We start from the raw sequence: 17,736 nt of genomic DNA on the forward strand, positions 1-17,736 counted from the left end.
GGATGAGGCTTCATGTAGGGTTTTAAAAATAGTAATAAAGTTATTCGGTAAATTATGAACATATCCCAACTCATGTGACATTGGCACATGAGGGGACATGTTAGAGATTTTTTTTTTCTCAATTTTTAATAGTTTTAAAAGTGGAAGCGATCTCCCTGAGGCTGCACTTAGCCTCGGGGAGATGTGTGCTCTTTGTGAGCATGTGAGAAAGAGTGCACTCTCGCTTTTGGGGGATCCCCCTCCCAGCATAGCGCTTCCTGCCGGACGTCATGCTGGGAAGACCTTAATTGGCCTGCCCACGTAAAATGGCGATGGGGCCGCTTCTCTGGCAGGGATCGGCTCCCCGCCCACCGGAGGTTGGGTCGGGCCCACCCGGCCGACAGGTAGAAAATTCTGCCCTATAACTACTAGACAGGTGATGAAGAGTCTGTTTGATTTCCAGTTAATGTGGGGATTGGGGGGCAGGGAGAGGTGACACTGTGCAATGATGTGTTGGGTAATCAATGGTGCGAGTGTGGGGTTGGGAAATATGTCCAAGCAGATTTGAGAACAATTTTTAGAAGCCCTGCTCCATATATAGGTATTATATTTTGATTACAAACTTGTGACATGCAAGGTATGTACAGTTTTCCTGCAGATACTACACATATTTAAATTCACCGAATCACAGAATCAGAGAATAGTACAGCACAGGAGACCTTTCGACCCGACATGTCTGTGGCTGCTCTTCGAATGATCAATTCACCTGGTGCCATTCCTCCACATTCTCCCTGTAGCTCTGCATATCCTTCTTTATCAGGTAATAATCCAACTCCCTCTTGAAGGCCTTGATTGAACCTGCCTCCCCCACACTCTCAGGCTGCGCATTCCAGATCCTGACCACTCGCTGCGTGAAAATATTTCTCCTCATGTTGCCATTACTTCTTTTGCCAATTGCCTTAAACCTGTGCCCTCTGGTTCTCGATCCTTCCACCAATGGGAACGGTTTTCCCTTATCTGACCTGATTCATAATGTAATGACTTGGTATGGAACCTAAACATCAGCTATGTCAATAAACTCTTAACAGCCCAGGACCTCCACCAAAAGCCCCCTCATTGCAGAGTAGCGATTTTCTGCATTCTTTGGGATTCTCTGACACCCCAAGGCAGGAGAACACCAGCAACTGAGGAATGAATTTCCAAACGATACTTTCAGTCCTGCTGTATAAAGTGGGACATGAGCGTTTGAGCACACGGAAAGTGGACCTGAGAAGGGTAGCAGCAGCGGGAGATAAAAAACGGTGGCAGAGAGCCCCTTCAAGCTGTTTCTACCTGTCAGAGCCAAAGTGTGACATCAAAGGGAAAGAGGTAGGTGATTGGATGATATCTCTTCTGTATCTCTTTTAATTGGCCAAGTGGTTTAAATCAGGAGGCGTTATTATAGCTGAACAGTACAGTTAAGAAATTCACTTTTAAAATATTTAACATCTAAAGTAATTAATTAAATAGAATAGAGATGGCTGGGTAGGTGGTGTGCTGTGACTGTAGTATATGGAAGCTGGTGGATGCTGGTGTGATCCATGGTGACCACACCTGTACCAAGTGTTGGCTGCTCGAGGAACTTCAGCTCAGAGTTGATGAGCTGGAGTCTGAGCTGTGGACACTGCAACACATCAGGAAGGGGGAGAATTTCCTGGACACTGTGTTTCAGGAGGCAGTCACACCCCTTAGATTAATTACATCAAATTTGGTCCGTGGTCAAGGACAGGAGGTGTGACTGCAAGTGAGGCAGGAATGGGGATGCAGAATTTAGCTTTGGAGGAGCCTCAGCCAGTGCCCTTGTCCAATAGGTAAGAGGTTCCTGCTCCCAATGTAGACGAGGGCACAGACTGCAGGGAGGATGAGTGAACTGACCATGGTATAGAGCACCATTCAAGTGTGGGGAGGGGGTAATAAAAGAGAAATGGAGTAGTAATAGGGGATAGCATAGTTAGGGGAATAGATACTATTCTCTGCAGCAAAGACAGAGAGTCCCGAAGGCTGTACTGCCTACCTAATGCCAAGGTTAAGGAAATCTCTTCTGGGCTGGAGAGGAACTTGGAGTGGGAGGGGAAGGATCCAGTTGTTGTAGTCCATGTAGGTACCAATGACATAGGTAGGACCAGGAAGGAGGTTCTGCTGAGGGATTACGAGCTGCTCGTGACTAAATTAAAAAGCAGAACCACAAAGGTAATAATCTATGGATTACTACCTGAGCCATATGAAATTTGGCATAGGGGAAATAAGATTAGAGATTCAAATGTGTGGCTCAAAGATTGGTGTGGGAGAAATGGGTTCCAATGCATGGGGCACTGGCACCAGTACTGGGGAAGGAGAGAGCTGTTCCGTTGGGACAGGTTTCATTTGAACCATGTTGGGAGCAGTGTCCTGGTGAATCGTAAAATTAGGGTTGTAGATAGGACTTGAAACTAATTAGTTTGGGGGAGGGTTCAAATGAATGGAAGTTTAAAAAACCAGAAAGAAACGAGAGTGCAGAGGTGCAGGGTAGTGAAGAAGCGAACACTAGCCAAAGTGTGACAGGAAGGGGCAGAAAATATAAGCAGAAGCATGCAGCAGGAATTAGAACCAGAATGAGGAATGAAAGGTAAAAAAATCAAAGTTGAAGGTTTTTTATCTGAATACATGCAGCATTTGTAAAAGATGAGTTGATGGCAGAAATAGAAATATATGGATATGGCTTGATAGCTATTACAGATATGGGGTTGCAGGGTGACTAAGACTGGGAACTCAATATTCAAGGGTGTTCGACATTCTGGAAAAGTAGGCAAAAAGGAAGGAGGTGGGGTAGCTTTGTAAATAAAGGAAGGCATCAGTGCAGTGGCGGGTAGTGATATAGGTGCAATAGATCATGATGTGGAAGCAGTTTGGGTGGAAATTAGGATTAACAAGAGGAAGAGGTCACGGGTGGGAATTGTCTGTAGGCCCCCAAAGAGTTGCCTCACTGTAGGACAAAGTATAAATTCGGAAATAATGGAGGCGTGTAAGAAGAGTGCTACAATTGTCATGGGTGATTTTGATTTGCATAATGACTGGACAAATCAGATTGGCAGGGGTAACATGGAAGACAAATTTGTAGAGTGCATCAGGGATTGTTTCTTAGAGCAATACATTGCAGAACCTACCCAGGAACAGGCTATTTTAGATCTAGTAATGTGTAATGAGGTGGGATTAATGAGAGATTTTGTAATTAAAGATCCTCCAGGGGGTAGTGATCACAACATGGTGGAATTTCAAATTCAGTTTAAGGGTGAGCAACTCAAGTCTCAAACCAGTGTCCTCAACTTAAATAAGGGCAATTACAGAGGTATAAAGAAAGAGTTGCCTAAAGCAGGCTGGGAAAATAGACTAAGGGGAAGGTCAGTGGATGAGCTGTGGCAGACATTTAAGCAGATATTTCATAACACTCAGCAAACATTTATCCCAGTCAAAGAGGAGGACTTGATGAGCAGGATGAGCCACCCGTGGTTAACAAAGGAAGTCAAGGAGAGTATCCAATCAAAAACTAAGGCATACAAAGTGGTAAAACCTAGTAGTAGGCCAGAGGATTGGGAAATTTTTAGGAATCAGCAGCCAATGATTAAAATGCTAATAAAGAGGGAGAAAATTGATTATGAAAGTTAATTGGCAAGGAATATAAAAACAAACAGCAAGAGCTTCCATGGGTATATAAAAAGAGAGTGGCTAAAGTGAGCTTGGGACCCTTGGAGGATGCAACTGGAGAATTGATAATGCGGAACAGGGAAATGGCAGATAATTTAAACCAATATTTTACATCGGTCTTCATGGTGCAGGACACCATAAACATCCCAAAGATATCAGATAAGCAAGGAGCTAATGGGAGGAATGATCTTGTAACAGTCTCTATCATGAGGGACAAATTATTTGACAAACAAATGGGACTAAAGGCAGACAAGTCACAAGGACCTGATGGCCTGCATCCAAGGTTTTTAAAGGAAGTGGCTGCAGAGAAAGTGGAGGCATTGGTCAAAATATTTCAGAACTCACTGGATTCCGGGAGAGTCCCAGCGGATTGGAAAACTGCTAATGTGATGCTCCTGTTCAACAAGGGAGGGAGACAAAAAGCAGGGACCTATAGGCCAGTCAGCCTAACATCTGTCATTGGAAAAGTGCTAGAGTCCATTATTAAGGAAGAAATAGCAGGACATTTAGAAAAGCTTAACACAATCAAACACAGTCAACATGGCTTTGTGAAAGAGAAATTATGTTTTGACAAATTTGCTAGAGTTCTTTGAGGATAAGGGGTAGGCCATTTAGGACTGAGATGAGGGAAAATTTCTTCACTCAGCATGGTGAACCAGTGGAATTCTCTACCACAGAAGGCTGTGGAGGCCTGGTTACTGAGTATATTCAAGGAAGAAATTGATAAATTATTTGGATAATAGGGTCATCAAGGGGTAAAGAGAGAACAGGGGAATATAGCATTGAGATAGAGGATCAGCCATGATCATATTGAATGACAGAACAGGCTAGAAGGGCCGAATGGCTTACTCCTGCTCCTAGTTTATATGTTTCCAGATAACAAGCAAAGTTGATAAAGGGGAACCGGTAGATGTAGTGTATTCGGTTTTCCAGAAGGCATTCGATAAGGTATCACATAGAAGGTTATTGCACAAGATAGGAGCCCACAGTATTGGGGGAAAGGTACATGGGTTGAGATTGGTTAACACACAGAGAAGGCAGAGTGTCAGGATTGATGGGCCTTTATCAGGTTGGAAAGACGTGACTAGTGGAGTGCCACAAGGATCAGTCCTAGGGCTTCAATTGTTTACTATTTATATCAATGACTTGGAGGACGGGGCAGAGAGTAATGTATCCAAATTTGCTGATGATACAAAAATAGGTGGGAGGGCACATTGTGATGAGGGCACAAGGAATCTGTGAGGGGATATAAACAGGTTGAGTGAATGGGCAAAAACTTGGCAGATGGAGTTTAGTATAGGAAAGTGTGAGGTCATGCACTTTGGTAGGAAGAATCAAAAGGCAGACTATTATTTAAATGGAGAGAGACTCCAAAAAAATGCAGCACAGAGGGATGTGGGTGTTCTTGTGCATGAAACACAAAATGTTAGCATTCAGGTGCAGCAAATGATTAAGAAGGCAAATGGAATTTTGGCCTGCATTGCTGGGGGGGTTGGAGTTTAAAAATAGGGAAGTCTTGTTACAACTGTACAGGGTGTTGGTGAGGCTGTACCTGGAGTACTGTGTACAGTTTTTTGGTCCCTGTATTTAAGAAAGGATATACTATTATTGGAGGCAGTTCAAAAGAGATTCACGAGGCTGATTCCTGGGATGAAGACGTTGACTTATCAAGAACAGCTAAACAGGTTAGGCCTTTATTCATTAGAGTTTAGAAGAATGAGGTGTGATTGAAATGTACAATATTCTGAGGGGGCTTGAGAGGGTAGATGTTGAGAAGATGTTTCCACTAGTGGGGGAATCTCGAACTATGGGACATAGTTGCTGAATAAGGGGACACTCATTTAAGACTGAGATGCAAAGGAACTTCTTCTCTCAGAGGGTAGTGAATGTCTGTATTTGTCTACCCCAAAGAGTTGTGGAGGCTAGATCACTGAAAGTATTTAAAGAGGAGGTAGATAGATTTTTGAAATATTGGGGAGTTGAGGGCAATGAGGAGTTGGCACGAAAGAGGAGCTGAGGCCTGGGGCAGATCAGCCATTATCTTATTGAATGGCAGGGCAGGCTTGAGGGACCGAATGGCCTACTCCTGCTCCTATTTCTTATGTTTTTATTTCCTAGTGTCCCCCTGATTTCACCTGTTGGCAGACAAGAAATTAAAATTGTTCTAAATCTCAGTTCTAGGAGCATACATAAGCAGTCACCCTGGAATGCATGATGTTGAAAATGAATTGGGGTGCACGGTGAATTTGTCAGTGGAATGTATTCCTGCTCTCCTCCTTCCCATTAATGATAGATACAGGAACAGTCATGGTGATGAGAAATTAGCATGCTTGATCTTAGTTCAGCTTGAAAGATAAGGGGCTGGTTCAATCAGAGATGATGGGCTGGATCTTCTCCCCGTCAGGGGTCTTGTGTGGGAGCGGGCGAGTTCTCGATCGATGACCCCAGTTGGGGGCATGCCGCTATTTTACATGAGCGGGCCAATTAAGGCCCGCCCAGCTTGACGTCCCCCCAGAAGCGCTGTGCGCTCCCTGTGCGGGTGGGTGGGGATTCCCTGAGCCGGGAGTGCGTTCTTTTGTGCATGCTAGTGGAAGAGTGCACTCATCTCCCTGAGGCTAAGTGCTGCCTCAGGGAGATCAGCTCAAAATTCAAAAGTTCATGAAAGGGAGAAAAAAATATTCCTGATATGTCCCAGCTCATGTGACACTGTCACACGAGCTGGGTCATATCAATTTCTTTTATTTAAACATTTTATACAGGTTTTTTCTGAAGGCCGTCTGGGCTCCTGGCCTGCTCGCCAACCTTAAGGTTAGACGGGCAGCTCGGTTGATTGTTTTAATTGCTCGTTAACTGGCCTTAATAGGCCTTTGACAGTTCGGCAGGCGTGCAGCCAAACTGAAAATCTAAATGACGTGTGGTGACATCGTGACGCATGCCCAACGTCACCCCGTGTTATTTTTGTGTCAGCGAGCGAGCCCCGCCCCCGCTGGCTGACCGGAAAATGCGGCCCGATGTCACAAAACTGTTACTCATAACTAAATAATTCCTGACAACGGAACCTTACATTGCAGCATCAATGCCAAATATGGAAAAATTAGTCAGCCCGTGACAGTTAGTCTCAGCAGGCTGCCAGTAGTGAGGTGGGGCTGGGGTGGAGGAGGTGGAGGCTGCTGGCAGGATAGCTTGGCTCCAGTACTGTTCATGTACTGATGGTGCCTGAAAGATGAATCACCCAGTCACAGCTAACACCTCCCAACCAGACAGGGCAGGAAGCCTTCCATCACTGAGACCCTAAAGATTGTACATTCGTGGTAGCTGTTTATCAATACCCACTGATCCAGGAGCCTGACAGACAATGGCTTTTCCTGTAGCCTGTAGCTTAGGCTTGCCAACCCTCTGGGATTGGCCTGGAGTCTCCAGGAATTAAAGGTCAATCTCCAGGACACTGCTGTGTGCAACCCTGGAGAAAAATCATCGGGACATTAAAACACAATTTTTTTTGTCATTACCTTTGAGCATTTCTCTTTCCCATTTATAAAAATATTGAAAATGGGGGGTAAAAAGGCTGTTTGGCTGACAGTCAAGAATCATCCAATTGAGTAATGAGTCCTTTTGCATTCCGATATTCATGTAGGAAGACAGTGCGTCACAAGGATGAATGTGTTGGCTGACTAATGGCTGGCATGTGGGGGGCAAGTCATGTGATCAAACCTCCAGGAATACATTTAATCACAGTTGGCAACACTAGTTAAGCTTCCATTTAATTTAAAAGTCCCTTACTCTCTCGTTAGGCCTGCGTTTTCATTGAACTTACAATCTGAATCACATAGAAATAACTGCACAAACGTGAATCTTTGCATGATCCACCCAAGTAAGATAAATATAACTAATTCCTTCCTCTGCATTTTAACAAAGATTTTAATGTATTTGTACAAGCGAGCTAACACAGTACAATTTCCAAACCTACCAAGAGTCAACTGATTCTGCTGCATGTTAGTTAAATGGAGATTGGAGCTAGTGTTGTCAATCCTCCAGGAAAGTTGAGGAATTGAAGATCAACCTCCTGAACACTGCTGTGAATAATCCAGGGGAATAACCATTGAGGAATTAAAGAAGTTTTTTCCACTTTCCTCGAAGACTTCTGTTTATTAGTTAGAAATGGGATCAAAGGCAGTTTGACTGACAGTCAATGATGACCTAATCAGATAATGAGAGTCTGTTGGTTTTCCAGTTAGTGGGAAGACCGCAGTTGGATGTGTTGGGCAACAAATGGCAGGGGAATAGGGGCGGGACAGCTGGAGGCAGGAGCTCAAGATATGAAACCTCCAGGATTTTATTGGTAATGCTAACTGAGCGGGAGAAGAAGACAGCAATGTTTACGGTACTGGAGATAGACTGGCAGCGTGATCACCTGCCCACATAGAATATGTCCAATTCTCATTATACATCAATGAAGAGGGTAACCTACTGAGGCATGAGGCAGTAGTGAAAGTCACCCAAGAACAGAAGGCTAGTGGTGCCACTGTGCTCTGGACATCTGGTAGGGGGCATTTAAACTAGTTGACCCCCTGCACTGACTATACACCACCCCTCCAATACTCCTAATTTATTGCCTGCTGCAATCCAACTGAGTACCCATTTGGTCTGTTCTTGAGTTTCATTCCCCATAAAAAACTTCTTTCAAGAATCTAACTCTTCTGTCTCAAAATTGGGTACAACTGACACTGGGAAAAAGTAACAGCAACCTAGTCAATTCTGAATGCCTCCAACTTTGCCTTCTGCTGACTGAAAATCACAACTTCAAATGCCAGGTGTAAAAAGTTGACTTCCTCATGGTAAAGCGCCATTGCACGGCCACTCAAATATGAGGGTCTGCGGGGCTGACATTTTTAAAGGGACCCAAGCAATTCTCCCCTGCAGAAAATGGCCTCTGCTGCTTGCAGGCCCTTGATAAGGCAGCACCTAAAGCAGCCACTAAGAGGTGCAGACAGGCTATTCAGGGAGTAACTCTGATATTCCCTGTAAGCTTTGTGTTTAGATTTGGCTCTGAGAGGGGATTTTTTTACACTAATTATCAAAACAGTTTCCGAGACCTCTTACTTGTTGGGAGACTCTTACCTCAGGCATCATACAGAGGCTAATTGGTAAGAGGTCATCTGCCCCAATGAGTTCACAAGATACCTTTCAAAGTGTCAGTCCCAGCCTTTAGTACACAAAACTCAAGACAGGGTGATATCTACAATATGTAGCCCTGTGCTGTTGACAACCCAATACCAGGATTACAATATGACAAGTGTTGCTGGAGCACTTGAGGACTGTGCTATTTGCACATAGTACCTTTTTTGGGCAGCACTATTTTGAAACAAAAGTGGTGGTGGCAGTGCTCCCTAATCGTATGCTTATATTTACAAATTAGCTGGGGAGTGAGAGGAGAGGACAGGGAGCAGAAGCATTATTCTCAGCAATGTTGAAAAATCTTTCAATGTTTGGGTGATTAGCAGCATCGTACTTATGCAAAAGGCCAGCAAAAGGGGGAGATCTGAATGAATATCGTCTTCCTTAAGTTCAGTAAGTTTCAAATAATTTTGGCTACCCAAGGAGATCCCAAGAAAGTAATTAATGAGCGACGTGCTTCAGTTCAAATTCAGCTGTGATGGAGGTAAGACTCAGGGTCTGAGGAGGAGTTAGTGGCATGGAAAGATGGTGGCATAGTGGTACTGTCACTGGGCTAGTAATCCACAGTCATGGGTTCAAATCCCACCATGGCAGCTGGTGTAAATTCAGTCAATAAAATCTGGAATATAAAGTTAGTAATTAGCAATAAAAGTATTATTGATTGTTGTAAAAACCCATTTGGTTCAAAAGGGAAGAAAATCTATTGTTCTTGCCTACATGGGACTCCAGATCCACAGCAATGTGCTTGACTCTTAAAACACCTTCTGAAATAGCCAAGCAAGCCACTCAGTTCAAAGACAATTAGGAATGGGCCTTGCCAGTGACACCCACATCCCATGAAAGATAAAGGGAAAAAAAAGTGATACCCACAAATGTAAAAGCAAGCACAATGATCAGACATGGCATCTTGACATTTCTCCTCCTTAGTCTGAGCACATCAAAAACACCTGTACACACACAGTTAATTCTTCAGGGGACGAGAGGTCCATCCTGGGACATTGCTAAGTCATGTAGCTTAGCAGCACATGAGCTTTATCATCCATGAAGCTTGAACACTTTACCTATGTCATCTGAAGCTGGTGAAAACTGTTAAAATGCTGCATTTGCAAATTCTTTAAATCATGATAATTGATTTGTTGGAGCGAGGGGCGTGTTTCATTTACTGTTACCTGGCACATAGAGCATGAGCTTGTCTGGAAAACCATCTCATCTTAAAGTTGCCACAAAGTTCATTTAACACATGGATGTCAATGAATCACACTGAAACGAATATAGCTTAATATTGTGTCATAGTCACAATTTATGATCTGAAACTAGCCCCACATCCCTGCCCCAACCCCCAACCCACCAATAGACCTCCAACCAACCAACCTTCCACCTAAATGTTACACAGCCCATTTGGAAGGGGAAATGTTGCAGTTGTGTTCTCAGGTGTTTAAACTGTTCAAGTTTGATAATAGAACACACAGGCCCACTTTCTTCATGGATTCTCTGGCAAATATGATGTGAAATTGCTCTCTCCCTCCCAACCTCATTTTCACTCAGGGATCCTTAGAACAGAGAAATCAACAAATCAAATATTACTACAAAGAAAAACATTGAATTGGCTTAGGAGCATTTACTTGTCACAACAATCCTAATCCTTAATAAAGAGACAGATAACGTTAGAGCTCAACAAATAGTTATCTTCACATTTCGGCATCATTTCATTTCTTCCATGCATTGTTAGATCTTAACTCACTTGTACAAGGCATCTTGGGCGAGTCAAAGTCTGCTCTGTAATATCCGATACGACAGGAACACACACTGGACGCCTCAGTTAAGGACCTGCTGTTGGCAGGGCAAGGGGTGCACAGCTCACTGCCCTGATTTGCTTTAAAAGTTCCAGAATGGCAAGCTGAAAAAAGAGAGGGGAGGTGGGGGTCACATAATTTGATTAGTTCCAAAAGAAAAACATATTTCTGACTCTTAGTCACATCAGACAGCCAGGCAGTGAAGGGTAGAATGGGAGTCTAGTCTTTATACACTTGCAAGTTTTTACTTACAGAGACACACATTACATAACATGACCTCCAATCGAACAGCTGCAGTTTCAACTTGCTTCGATGTATATAGGGGCACAGGTGAATCTCCAGTTAAAACCCACCACTTGAATGCAATTAAACACCCATTTAATATACAAGTAGCACATACCATGACACGTTAAGTTGAACAAAGGTTGCACAAACTCATTAATCTCCATCTTACCCCAAATTAACACACTTACTAATGCTACAGCAGGAAACTGTGCTAAAAGTATGAAGATTTGAAAAGATTTCATGCCCTTTCACTAAGACGTCAGAGAGTCAACCTCATTGAATTCAGCAGATATAATTGTTTAATTTTCTCCTCATCTCTGAGTGAACTTCAACTTAATTTCTGGTTGCAGGGAGCAGCAAGGATTGACAGAAGCTGAATACAGGGCAGATTTTGCAGATTCTATCTCCCCGTGAATGTTGTTCAGCCCCTTCTATTGCTCTTCTCTCCTGATTAGTGGCACTGGCCAGTGTCGGAGAGGCGAGCAGGACGGATTGTCTTCTAATATCTCACCCAAAGTGAGCATTCATTCTGTGTGGGCTTGGGCAGTGGATTTTAAAATCATTAGCCCAGTAGGAATTCATAGCCGTGCCTATTACTCCTTATACAAATGCTAAAAAGTACGTGAGTGACGGGAGGCTGTTTGTCTTTTCTCCTTCCTGCCCCCAAAATTAATCTGGGGATATTAGCGATAACATTACTGCCACCTTGTCAGCAATACTGATTGATATCAGTGAACTCAATGTAGATCCAGGGCTCTCCAGCTCCATGGGCCTCAGTTACATGATGGTATGTCTGTTAGATGAGACATTAAACTATGGCTACAGCTGCCCTCTCGGGTGGATATAAAAATCTCATTGTGCTAAGTAACTAGGATAGGTAGGCCTTCAACTGAAGGGTGAACTTCACTTGAAGGATACACACTAGACAGTTTAGCTACAGTCGCACCTTGTGTTTGTCTCTCCAGCTGGTTGTGTAAGAGGAAATGGAGGATAGAAATCTTGAGCAGTGAGGTTCATCCACACACGCACACTCCAACGCCCACACCTCCGCCACCCCACCCCCTACACACACACACACACACCCCACAGGTGCACACTTGCGCGCGTGCGCACACACACACACACACACACACACACTTCTTGCACTTATAATATACTTACATGTAGTATTTATATGTGTCCAAATATCATATACAGGAATGTAAACAAGTGTATTAAATGTTTAGATATGAATTTATTTGATCAAAACCTCTATCCGAGAATGTCATGAAGTGATTTGTCCAGTGTACCTGCTAGTGTTGCCACTCACCATAGCCCTGTCAGTCAATGTGCCAATACAGTCAATTGGTGATCATTCTGGGCTCAGGCCTGCACTGAATCAGGTAGACAGTTCAAACTGCAGTCACTCCTCAGTCATTTTTCATTCACACCATCAATGTAATAGACTTAAGCTGCGGTTTAAATTAATAAACAGCGGTTTCTCATTCTGTCCAGCTATAAATATGTCAGATCTGTCAGCTCCTGTTGTGGCCCTGACAGCGTTACTGTACTAAGGAAAAAAAATCCCTTCCAATGCTTATTATTTGTACCTCACATTCTGCTGAGTTCTTTGAATATCTGTGTGGGATTTCTCCCATTCTGAAAATCTGCCCGCTCCTTGAACCTGCTTTAGAAGGACTAAGTGCCTGCTGGAATTGCACAGCGAGTCTACGGGACCTGAAAGGACAAAGGTAGGCTAACGCAGTAGGTGTCACCCTTCATTCCGGGGAGGGACCCCGACCATCAACACTAAAGAAAGTTCCTGCCACTGGTTGGGCAGCATCACCACATCCGAGATTGTTTATTCGCCACTTAACGAACCATTGATTTCAGAAATATAACTCGGTCAAGTCTTCACCCCAATTGACTGCAAGCAGGTAGGAAAAACAATCAACCACCATTAAAGGCATCGTCCCATTAGTGGTTAATGATGTCATGATGAATAGAGCTTTTCTCATTTATCTTGCACATGCTGAACAATCCTGAGTGCGCTAATAGCTACATTAACAATTAATTTAAGATAATCAATAGAGCTTGTAACATGGCTCATTTATGCTTGCTAGAAGTGACATATATTCACACTGAGTGACATGTTCTCTGCAAACAAAAGGAATAGGTTCAACACTTGCTCCTTTTCTGAATTACCCAGGAGCTTGGGGAGCCTATAGTTCCCCGGTGCTCTCTCCATGGCAACACCTCAGCCAATCAGGGTCAACTTGCCAACCAATCAACACCCTTCAGTAGTATAAATTATTGTGATCATATGAAATTTGGCATTCTTGCATTTATCCTGATGAGTGCAAGATGAAAAGCTTTGACAATTGTCCCACTTTTCAGCAATATTCAAATGTTATACTAACAAGTTGAGTTCTACTTTTTTTGACTATACCCCCAGGGATTCAGGTGCTGACGCCTTAGACAAGTGAATGCTTCTCATGGGTCTGCCATAGTAAGTTGTTAGACTGTGATTATCTGTCCTCACCAGCGGTGCACCAATTAGCAGGGAGCCACTAGACAGCGAGCAAAAGACAGGAGGTCTGGCTGCAAGAACATCACACACAGAACTGGAGGGGTCCTTCATTAAATATCTAGGTCAGGGTTTGATGATGTCATCAAGCTCTGACCATGATATTAACTGTGAGCTGATGCTATTCACTGGCATTTACAATCATCCTCCCCTCCAAATATTTGGCCCTGGCAATTTTTTGGAACTGCCAGGTCATAGATGATGTACCAGAGGTGCGAAGGCTATGTGTCAGCAGTAAGGGAGCAGTAGTTCAGCTGTCTCAAGCCATCATGGGATGGCAACTCATGCATGGCAATCATTCCACCAAAGCACAATTGTAACTTCCCTCCTTTTCAGTCAAGCACTGGAATGACTATATGGTCAGCAGAGTGATTCTGAAACTGGATTAGTAACCCAGAGGTCATGGAAAACTGAATTGCATTGGAGGCAGTTCCGAGAAGGTTCACTAGGTTAATTCCTGGGATGAAGTGATGTCTTAAGAGGGGAGGTTGAGCAGGTTGGGCTTAAACTCATTGGAGTTTAGAAGAATGAGAGGTGATCTTATTGAAATACACAAGATTCTGAGGGGGCTTGACAAGGTAGCTATTGAGCGGATGTTTCCCGTTGTGGGGGAGTCTAGAACTAGCAGAACAAAAACAGAATTACCTGGAAAAACTCAGCAGGTCTGGCAGCATCAGCGGAGAAGAAAAGAGTTGACGTTTCGAGTCCTCATGACCCTTCGACAGAACTTGAGTTTGAGTCCAAGAAAGAGTTGAAATATAAGTTGGTTTAAGGTGTGTGTGTGGGGGGCGGAGAGATAGAGAGAGAGAGAGAGAGAGAGGTGGGGGTGTGGTTGTAGGGACAAACAAGCAGTGATAGAAGCAGATCATCAAAAAATGTCAATGACAATAGTACAATAGAACACATAGGTGTTAAAGTTAAAGTTGGTGATATTATCTAAACGAATGTGCTAATTAAGAATGGATGGTAGGGCACTCAAGGTATAGCTCTAGTGGGTTTTTTTTTTATACAATGGAAATAGGTGGGAAAAGGCAAATCTTTATAATTTATTGAAAAAAAAGGAAGGGGGAAACAGAAAGGGGGTGGGGATGGGGGAGGGAGCTCACGACCTAATGTTGTTGAATTCAATATTCAGTCCGGAAGGCTGTAAAGTCCCTAGTCGGAAGATGAGGTGTTGTTCCTCCAGTTTACGTTGGGCTTCACTGGAACAATGCAGCAAACCAAGGACAGACATGTGGGCAAGAGAGCAGGGTGGAGTGTTAAAATGGCAAGCGACAGGGAGGTTTGGGTCATTCTTGCGGACAGACCGCAGGTGTTCTGCAAAGCGGTCGCCCAGTTTACGTTTGGTCTCTCCAATGTAGAGGAGACCACATTGGGAGCAACGAACGCAGTAGACTAAGTTGGGGGAAATGCAAGTGAAATGCTGCTTCACTTGAAAGGAATGTTTGGGTCCTTGGACGGTGAGGAGAGAGGAAGTGAAGGGGCAGGTGTTGCATCTTTTGCGTGGGCATGGGGTTGTGCCATAGGAGGGGGTTGAGGAGTAGGGGGTGATGGAGGAGTGGACCACGGTGTCCCGGAGGGAGCGATCCCTACGGAATGCCAATAAGGGGGGTGAAGGGAAGATGTGTTTGGTGGTGGCATCATGCTGGAGTTGGCGGAAATGGCGGAGGATGATCCTTTGAATGCGGAGGCTGGTGGGGTGATAAGTGAGGACAAGGGGGACCCTATCATGTTTCTGGGAGGGAGGAGAAGGCGTGAGGGCGGATGCGCGGGAGATGGGCCGGACACGGTTGAGGGCCTTGTCAACGACCGTGGGTGGAAAACCTCGGTTAAGGAAGAAGGAGGACATGTCAGAGGAACTGTTTTTGAATGTAGCATCATCGGAACAGATGTGACGGAGGCGAAGGAACTGAGAGAATGGGATGGAGTCCTTACAGGAAGCAGGGTGTGAGGAGCTGTAGTCGAGATAGCTGTGGGAGTCGGTGGGTTTGTAATGGATATTGGTGGACAGTCTATCACCAGAGATTGAGACAGAGAGGTCAAGGAAGGGAAGGGAAGTGTCAGAGATGGACCACGTGAAAATGATGGAGGGGTGGAGATTGGAAGCAAAATTAATAAATTTTTCCAAGTCCCGATGAGAGCATGAAGCGGCACCGAAATAATCATCGATGTACCGGAGAAAGAGTTGTGGAAGGGGGCCGGAGTAGGACTGCAACAAGGAATGTTCCACATACCCCATATAGAGACAGGCATAGCTGGGGCCCATGCGGGTACCCATAGCCACACCTTTTATTTGGAGGAAGTGAGAGGAGTTGAAGGAGAAATTGTTCAGCGTGAGAACAAGTTCAGCCAGACGGACGAGAGTAGTGGTGGATGGGGATTGTTCGGGCCTCTGTTCGAGGAAGAAGCTAAGGGCCCTCAGACCATCCTGGTGGGGGATGGAGGTGTAGAGGGATTAAGATTTTCCTTTTCCCACCTATTTCCATTGTATAAAAAAAAACCCCACTAGAGCTATACCTTGAGTGCCCTACCATCCATTCTTAATTAGCACATTCGTTTAGATAATATCACCAACTTTAACTTTAACACCTATGTGTTCTATTGTACTATTGTCATTGACATCTTTTGATGATCTGCTTCTATCACTGCTTGTTTGTCCCTACAACCACACCCCCACCACTCTCTCTCTCTCTCTCTATCTCTCCGCCCCCCACACACACACCATAAACCAGCTTATATTTCAACTCTTTCTTGGACTCAAACTCAAGTTCTGTCGAAGGGTCATGAGGACTCGAAACGTCAACTCTTTTCTTCTCCGCCGATGCTGCCAGACCTGCTGAGTTTTTCCAGGTAATTCTGTTTTTGTTATGATTTCCAGCATCCGCAGTTTTTTTGTTTTTATCTCTAGAACTAGCAGATACAGTTTCAGAATAAGGGGTTTCCCATTTAAGATGGAGATGAGGAGGAATTTCTTCTCCCAGAGGATTGTTAATCTTTGGAATTCTCTTCCCAGAGCGTAGTGGAGGCTCAGTTACTGAATACATTCAAGGCTGAATTAAACAGATATTTGGTCTACAAGGGAGTCAAGTGTTATAGGGCAGGAAAGTGGAGCTGAGGCCAAGATCAGATCAGTCACAATCTTATTAAGTGGTGGAACAGGCTTGAGGGATCAAATGGCCTAATCCTGCTCCTAACTCTTATGCTCTTACTTTTTTTTATTCTTTCATGGGATGTGAGCATCACTGGCAAGGCCAGCATTTATTGCCCATCCCTAGGTGCCCTTGAGAGGTAGTGGTAAGCTATCTTCTTGAACTGCTGCAGTCCCTATGGTGTAGGTATACCCACACTGGTGTTAGTGAAGGAGTTCCAGGATTTTGACCTAGTAACAGTAGAGGAACAGCAAAATATTTCCAAGTCAGGGTGTTGATTGGCTTGGAGGGGAACTTGCAGGGTTTGGTGTTGCAATGCGTCTGCTGCCCTTGCCCTTCTAGATGGCAGAGGTTGTAGGTTTGGAAGGTGCTGCTGAAGGAATCTTGGTGAATTCCTGCAGTGCATCTTGCAGATGGTACACAATGCTGCCACTGTGTGGCAGTGCTGGATGCAGTGAATCTTGAAGGTGTTGGATGGGGTGCCAATCAAGCAGGATGCTTTGTCCTGGATGGTGTCAAGCTTCTTGAGTGTTGTTGGAGCTGCACTTATCCAGGCAAGTGGAGAGTATTCCATCACACTCTTTTGAATTTAATAAAACTGGTAATGTCTAGGCTAGTACTGAAGAAATTACTATGAAATCTGTCAGAATGCTGGTGAAAAGCCCAACTTGGTTCATTAATGTCCTTCAGGGAAGGGAAGCAGTCACCCCAGCTGGGCCAACATGTGACTCCAGATCCACACCTCATGATGGACTCTTAATGAGCACAGGGTAATGAGGGAGGGGCAATCAGTACGGCCTTGCTAATGCCACACACGTCCCACAAACAAAAAAAAATACAAAAGAAGTAATTACTTTGAATGCTTACAAACAATCTTTTTCAGCAAACATGCTTTGAGTCTGAATCCAAAAATCATTTTGTGGTATAGAAACATCCAGCCAAGCCTACATTCTAACCAGTGTGGTTTATTGCACAAGAGCACAAATTCATGTGGGATGAGAGATGGTGGGCTATGTATGAATAGACAGTAATTCAATCAAGAGACTCTCTCAGTGCCCTGAACCGCAAG

General features: G+C 44.2%; 1 protein-coding gene across 2 annotated transcripts in view; it reads right to left on the minus strand.

Moving 5' to 3' along the window:
- Positions 1-17,736, minus strand: part of LOC121291029 (ephrin type-B receptor 1) — a 550,430-nt gene that overhangs the window by 190,710 nt on the left and 341,984 nt on the right. For both annotated transcript variants that reach the window (XM_041212061.1, XM_041212060.1), the window contains one exon: positions 10,616-10,771. In XM_041212061.1, coding sequence (XP_041067995.1) covers positions 10,616-10,771 — 156 coding nt within the window. The remainder of the gene's footprint in view (positions 1-10,615; positions 10,772-17,736) is intronic.

The sequence above is a fragment of the Carcharodon carcharias genome, chromosome 2, assembly GCF_017639515.1.
Source record: "Carcharodon carcharias isolate sCarCar2 chromosome 2, sCarCar2.pri, whole genome shotgun sequence".
NCBI classification, from domain to species: domain Eukaryota; kingdom Metazoa; phylum Chordata; class Chondrichthyes; order Lamniformes; family Lamnidae; genus Carcharodon; species Carcharodon carcharias.